This window comes from Triticum aestivum, chromosome 5D (assembly GCF_018294505.1).
Source record: "Triticum aestivum cultivar Chinese Spring chromosome 5D, IWGSC CS RefSeq v2.1, whole genome shotgun sequence".
NCBI lineage: Eukaryota > Viridiplantae > Streptophyta > Magnoliopsida > Poales > Poaceae > Triticum > Triticum aestivum.
In genome coordinates, this window is record NC_057808.1 from 413,074,046 (window position 1) to 413,081,058 (window position 7,013).

The following is a 7,013-nucleotide window of genomic DNA, read 5'->3' on the forward strand; positions in this document are numbered from 1 at the left end:
GCGCAGCATGATTTGCCAAACATCATCCTTAGTAAGAAGTTTGAACAACCATTTACTAAGTAGGGGATCATTCTGGACCTGCAGGTCATGAATGCCAAGGCCACCTTGGTCTTTTGGCCTACAGAACACGCTCGATTTGCCAGTCTGTATTTCTTCTTTTACTCATCTTCTAACCAAAAGAATCAGGATCTAAAATATTCCAGTCTTTGCGGGACCCCCTTTGAAAGTTGGAAAAAGGAGAGAATACAGAGAATCATATTTGTGAGAACAAAGTTTATCAAGACCAGTCGTCCTCCAACTGAGAGCAACTTGCCTTTCCAACTGAGACCCCCCCCCCCCCCTTTCTTTTCAACACATGTCTACCTTTTTCAGTACACATTGTACATTTTTATTATACATGTATTTCAAGAAATTGTGCATGACATTTAGGAAAAATGTTTATACAGTGTAAAACAATGTTCATGTAATTAAAAAAAGTTTTGTAACATTCAAAAAATTATACGTGACATTTTAAACCAATCTTCATATGTTCTCGTTTTACAAAAATATGTCCGTGATATTTTATAAAATTGTTATACACTGTAAAAATGTCACGTAATTCAACATTTGAAAAATGTTCGCACATTTCAAAAAATTGTTTATGACATTAAAAATATATCTATACAATCTAAAAAACTGTTCCCGTTATTCAAAGTAAATGCAGGTGACATTTGAAAAATGTCCATCCGTTTCAAAAATTGTGTGTGACATTTTAAAAATTGTTTATATATCATAGAAAACTGTTCGAGTAATTCAAGAAAAAGTTCATACCATTCCAAAAATTATACGTGACATTTCAGGCCAATGTTCATATCTTCACATGTTACGAAAATATGTTAGTGAAATGTTTTAAAAATGTTTATACAATGTACAAAAATGTTAGTGTGGAAAATGATTCGTGCCTTTTAAAATGTTCAGGTGTGCTTGAAAAGTTTAACACATATTAAAAAAAGTTCAAGAGCCATGTATTTGAAATGCAAATGTAAACCATGTATTAAAAAATATTCAACGTGTTCCAAAAATGTTTTATGTGAACATTTTTCAAATGTCACATACATTGATAATGAATTAATTGAACTTTTTTTACATTGTATAAATGTATTTAGAATGTCTGAAACATTTTGTCAAACTGCCTGAACATTTTTCCAATGTTGAATTATGCGAACATTTTTTTACATTTTATAAACATTTTTTGAAAATGTCACACACATTGAAACACGTGAACATTTTTCAAATGCAGGTACATTTATTTTAATTTATATTTGAAAATGTCGACAGGCATGGCCATTTGTCAAACGTTGAATTATGTGAACATTTTTACATTGTATAAGGAAAACGTTTGGTTTCAATCGAATGATCTCTCGCTCACACAAACCTCCTCGTACTCACGCCACGTGTCCTCGTTCTCGTGGAGCCCGCATCGCGCACACCCACGGCTTGTTATCTTCTTCCCACCCGAAGCGAGATCTCCTTTTTTCCTCTCGTTCTGCTCCTTTTCTTTCCCAAATCACGCAATCCCCTTCTCGTCTCTCACCTCTAACTCTTTCTCTCCGCGCACACATGGTTTCTTTTCGGCATGACCGATGCTGCGAAGCTCCCTCAAGATGCTCCAATCGATGAAGCACAAGTCGGCGGCCGTGTTGCAATTTTCAGTACTCTGTCGGCTCGGGTGCTGTCATGCAGCACAGGGCGGCAGCGGATCCCGGTGCTGCAATGCAGCCGCTCGCCGGTGGATCCCGGTGCTGCGATACAACGGCTCGTCGGCGGATCCGGTACTGCGATGTAGCTACTCGCCGGTGACTCCCGGTACTGCAAGCCGGATGGGGGCGCCATGGTGCAGAGTCATTGGCGTTGCGATGCAACGCTAATCAACGCTTGCCGGTGCTGGGGTAGCTGCTCGACGGCGGCTCCCAGTGCTGTAAGACGGATGGGGGTGCAGCGGCGCAGGGTAATTGTTGATGCGATGGAGTGCTCATCAGTGGCTGCCAGTGTTGCTATGTCGTGGCTGCAGTGGAGCTTCGCTGGAGCCGTGAGTGCTACATTGGAGCTCCGTTGATGTGATCCAACGGCCACCATCCCGTTGATCGGTCGGTTGGCTAAGCGGTTGATTTCTCCGACGGAGTCGTAGCAGACGCCCATTGTATAACCATTTTTCTCAATGTCCGGAACATTTTTTCTAACAGTTTTGCTAAGTCTCAGTCGACTGATACTTCGTTAAGTCTCGGTCGATGCTATAGATCTTACATGCATGGAAATTCGTAAAAAAAACATCTTTTTAGTTTTTTCTTTTTTCTTCTTATATATTATTATCATTTGACTGCGATTTGGTTAAATTTCAGTCGACTGAGACCTAGCCACACTCTTTTTCTAAACTGTATATACACCTCCTGCTCCAAAAGGAAGACGAGTTGAGAGAGGGAAATTTGTGGTCGATTTCCAACGGATTGGACGCGGTCCCAAATCGGATCCAAACTTGACAGCCAAATTAAATCGTAACAGGCTTGACAACCAGGTAGGATTTATGCCCTTGTTATAAGAGGAACGGAAACAACGGAGGGCATCGTGGGCATCTATGTATGCAAACAGGAAGATCGAAAAGAAGTTAAAAAAAAAACAGTAACGCCTACACGTGTGGGCGTCTGGCAACTCGCCCACACGCATGGATCCTCGTCCAACCAATTCTGCATGAATCTTAGCGCGTTATAGCAGTTTTTATGTGCCACGTAGGACTAAGCTGGTGTGTCATCCGGTCGCCCACACGTCCTTTTTCACCACACGGGGGCTGGTGTGTGGGCGTTTAGCAATTCGCCCACACACCAGTTTTCACGCACGCAGAGGGGGCTGGTGTGTGAGCGTTTATCATTTCGCCCACACGCCCGTCTCCTCGCCAACACCCAAAGCTGGCAGTTGCCATGTGTTTCTGCAGGGTACATGACAACTGCCCTAGCTTTGCTTTGTAAGCAGATGACAACTCTCTTTTACCCGAGTTGCCATGTGTTTTTGCATGGTAAATGACAACTGCCCTAGCGTACACGTAAGCAGATGGTAACTCTTTTTTCTATGTGGCAACTGCCCTAGCGTGCTTGTGAGAACATGACAACTCTCTCTTTCACACGAACATGTTTTTTTGCCATGCCTTTTTAGTGCTACATGGCAACTGCCTAGTGTTAGTGGGTGGCAACTCCTAAAATTTTGAAATCATGGCAACTGCAGTAGACCAGACCATACATGGCAACTGCAGTTGAGCAACCATGGCAACTGTAGTTGCCCGACATGGCAACCGAAGTTCAGCGACATGGCAAGTGCAGCTAAACGAACATGGACGAGGGTCTGGATCATGGCAACTGTGGGACGCGCGGTGACTGTACGCGGGGCGTGCGGGACCACGAGGTACGAGGCCTGACGTACGGGGCGTGTGGGCGTTATCTATTTCGCCCACACGCACACGTGTGAGAGGGATCGGGAGGGAAAAAAGAGGTGTGTGGACATTACTTGTTTTGCCCACGCGTAGGTGTGTGGGCTGTTCCTCTTACACACCACACAAAATGTGTGGGCAAACCCCCTAACGCCCACACGTGTGGCATTTATCGACGTTAAAAAAATATATCGAAAAGAAACCTAACAGAAACATCACGCATCCGGCCATGGATTTCTCCACGTCCACGGACGTGTTGGCGGATGTCCTGCAGCGGCTCCCACCTTGCGCCCGGCGCCGTGCCCGCCTCGTCTGCAAGCTCTGGCGCGAGACCGTCGACGAACGCACCACGGAGATGCAGAGCCGGGCCAAGGTCCTCCTCTGGAACACCCGCACCGCCGTCGCCTACGTCGTCGTCGATGACATCTCGTCGTCGCCCACGGGGCGCTGCAGGGAGCTGTGGAGCGGCGGTAGCCCCCCCATGTATTCCCAATGGGATGCCGACCTGCAGCTAGTCGGCACGTGCAACGGCCTGCTCTGCATCTGCGACAACGGCGGGAGCACCGGCGGCGAGGTCGCGCTGGTAAACCCGGTGACCTGCGAGATGCTGACCCTCCCGCCGCTGCCGTGCGGCGACCAGCTCGGCGACCGACGCTCCTGCAGGTGGGACAAGGCGTACAGCTTCGCCTACCACCCGACGTCCGGGCGGTACAAGGTGGTGCACGTCCCCTGCATCTTTGAGAGGGCCTACGACTTCGACGCCGTGCAGGTGCTCACGGTCGAGAAAGAGGCGACGTGGCGGGAGGTGCTGACCCCCGGCGGCGCGAGGTGCAACCTCAAAGCCGGCGTCGTCAGCGTCGACGGCACGACGTACTGGGTCACGAAGGGCGGCGCGGCTAGGGTGGTGTCTTTAAGCCTCGACGACGACGAGCGCGTCGCCGGCTTCGCGGGCTTCGCCTTGCCGTCGCCTGCTCTTTCCGCCGGCCCCGATAACTACCACCTGCCGGAGGTGCGCGGGCGGCTGGGCGTCGTCGTCCACGATCCCTTCGGGGGCACGACCGGGGTGTGGGTTCGAGGGGAGAAGGGGAGGTGGACTCGCCGGTGCGGCCTCTGGTCGCAAGACCCCACGCGGCCGCACTTCGTGCACGGCGAGCACGTCACCACGTTCCAAGGGTCGTCGTTGCGCGGCCACCGGCGGAAAGGCGCGCGGCTATTGTCGTCCCCATGCGACGTTACGGTCAGCGACAAGGACCAGGGGACGCTGCTCGCCAAGGTCAAGGGCGGGGCTCGCCACTACTGGACGTTCGCCTACGTCGAGACGACGGAGCCATTGGGTGCTTATGGTGGCAAGTAAGTTCATGTGGATGTCCGATTAGGATACCTGTTTGTTCATGACAGTCTTGTTCTGACCTTCAGTATTAACTACTTATTACAGTGTCTGTTTTAATCCAAAGAGTTCATTACATTCTTTAATGTTCTAGAAGTCACATCATGTAACTATTATTATAACTGCCAATTGGTGTTTTAGTTGTCTACTCCCTTCGATCCAAGATAAGTGTCGTGCTTTTAATTCAAATTCACGATACTTCTTTTGGATTGAGGGGAGCAATAATTAGGCCAGAGAATCTAGTAAGTCTTATACTATGCATATTAGCTTTATCCTAAGTTAAACTTGATAAAGTTTGAGCAATTTTATAGAGAACAATATAATACTTATAATAAAAATTATATATGGTGTGAAAAATACATTCAATGATGAATCCAAACGCCACGTCATTTAAATATATAAAAGCATGGAAAAATACATTTGAATATGTACTTCCTTTCGTAGAATTGTATTGGACAAGATTCGACTTGGTTCTTACCTCTCTAGAATCCAAACTGTTCTAGTCTCTTTATTATTAGAGTACCAGATAAGCATGTGAAAAGATGCTTCTAGAACACATGAGATGGTAGAGTTGGGGGCTCAATTAGAAGGCCACGTGGTAGAATCCTATGAGTTGAAAACTTTATCCAATGGATGATAATGCTCAGATTTGCCATCTCTCGATCGTTGGATGTAGCATATCCAACTGTTAATATTTGAAGATACTGACACACTATATAGTGGTATAGATTAATTTTGTATTGTAGATGTTAATAGTTCGGAAATTGCCATTGGTGACCGAGCTCACTGGAGGCCTCCAGATTCAAAATTCAAATTTCATTAAAATTCATATTTTTACATTTCAAAAAAATCTGAAAAAAATAAAGATATACATGAAGGCATAACACACATGTGTGTAAATTTTCAGGGCAAAACACGTTGAAATGAGGGCTGTGCAAATAAGACAAATCTGGGGTTGTTTAACACATGATACTATTCATCCTCCCAGGCCATGAATTTGTCTTTTTTGTATAGGTCGCATTTCAACGTATTTCATCATGAAATTTTACACACATGTGGGTTACATCCTTACATACCCGCATATTTTTTTTTCAGAATTTTTTGAAACATAAAGTTTGAATTTGATTTTTTCGAAAATAAAGGCCTCCATGGAGCTCGGCCTTGAAAACGCCATTCTCTAGTTTTTCTAATAAAATGATAAAAAAGGTGGGAGTACATGTTTTAGCACCCTCAAGGCCAAATAAATCATTTCTATGTGCTATATATTTGCGAGTGTACTATCTGTGTCCTCCGCCAAAAAAAGTGGCTTTGTGCATGTATAATGGGTCGGCAATCTGACCAAATTTATGGTAGCACTGATATATCTTGCAATTTATCTCTCCCGTTGTTCTACCATCCACCTTGTAACTTAACCTACGCAATAAGAAATATAATATGGTTGCATAAATTGCATTATAATTTTTCATCATGAAAATCACAATTTATATTTAATTGGTTCTAAAAACTTTACGAGCCTTCTTAAGCTGAGTTGGAAGTTTAACTAATCTTGTTTTCTTTATAGATCATATGTGATGTGTATATTGCTAACTTTTCATGAACAATAAGCTAATTCCTTTTCAGACTGAGTGTATTATATTCATTTTTTACAAGTGGTCGTGCGTATTATATCTGACCGGTATACTATCTGTGTTATTTCAGACCCCCATCCATGGCTTCTGCGACGGCGCTCCAAGGTGAGGGCTACCTCGAACGCCAGTTAGGTGGTCTGCAAGCTCCGTGGGCTGTGTTCGTTCTGCTATTCGACTTCTTTGTTCTGCTGCTCGCCTTCTTCATCGCGTGTCTTCAGAAATAACATCCCTTGGCCTTGACACCCGATATAGAATCCTTGGTGCCCACGGGTGCCAAACTGGAACTAATTATTCATAATCTGAAAATTGTATAAACCTAGAGTTTCAAACTTTGAGTTGGAGTATACATGTTTTAGAGGCATTTGTGCATTCCATGTTCCTTCTTTGTGTCTTTGAGCTTTTGGGACCCTGGTAGCTGTACCCTTTTTTTTAGAAGGAGGATCACCCCGGCCTCTGCTTTCGACAGATGCATGCGGCCATTGGTAGCTGTACCTGTACTTGTTCTTTCTTTTTCTATGTAGTTTCACTTGCAGTCCTCGTACAT

General features: G+C 45.2%; 1 protein-coding gene across 1 annotated transcript; it reads left to right on the forward strand.

Annotated features, from left to right (window-relative positions):
* Window positions 1-3,606: 3,606 nt before the first annotated feature.
* Window positions 3,607-6,748, forward strand: LOC123125202 (F-box protein At3g07870-like). The gene is made up of 2 exons (XM_044545729.1): window positions 3,607-4,804; window positions 6,540-6,748. The coding sequence occupies exons 1-2, from the start codon at window positions 3,684-3,686 to the stop codon at window positions 6,691-6,693; spliced, it is 1,275 nt and encodes a 424-aa protein (XP_044401664.1). The 5' UTR covers window positions 3,607-3,683; the 3' UTR covers window positions 6,694-6,748.
* Window positions 6,749-7,013: the final 265 nt, after the last annotated feature.

Coding starts and splice junctions, on each gene's coding strand:
- LOC123125202 (XM_044545729.1), top strand. CDS start 3,684: ATGGATTTCTCCACGTCCACGGACGTGTTGGCGGATGTCCTGCAGCGG. Junction 4,805..6,539: donor TTGGGTGCTTATGGTGGCAA/GTAAGTTCATGT, acceptor GTGTTATTTCAG/ACCCCCATCCATGGCTTCTG.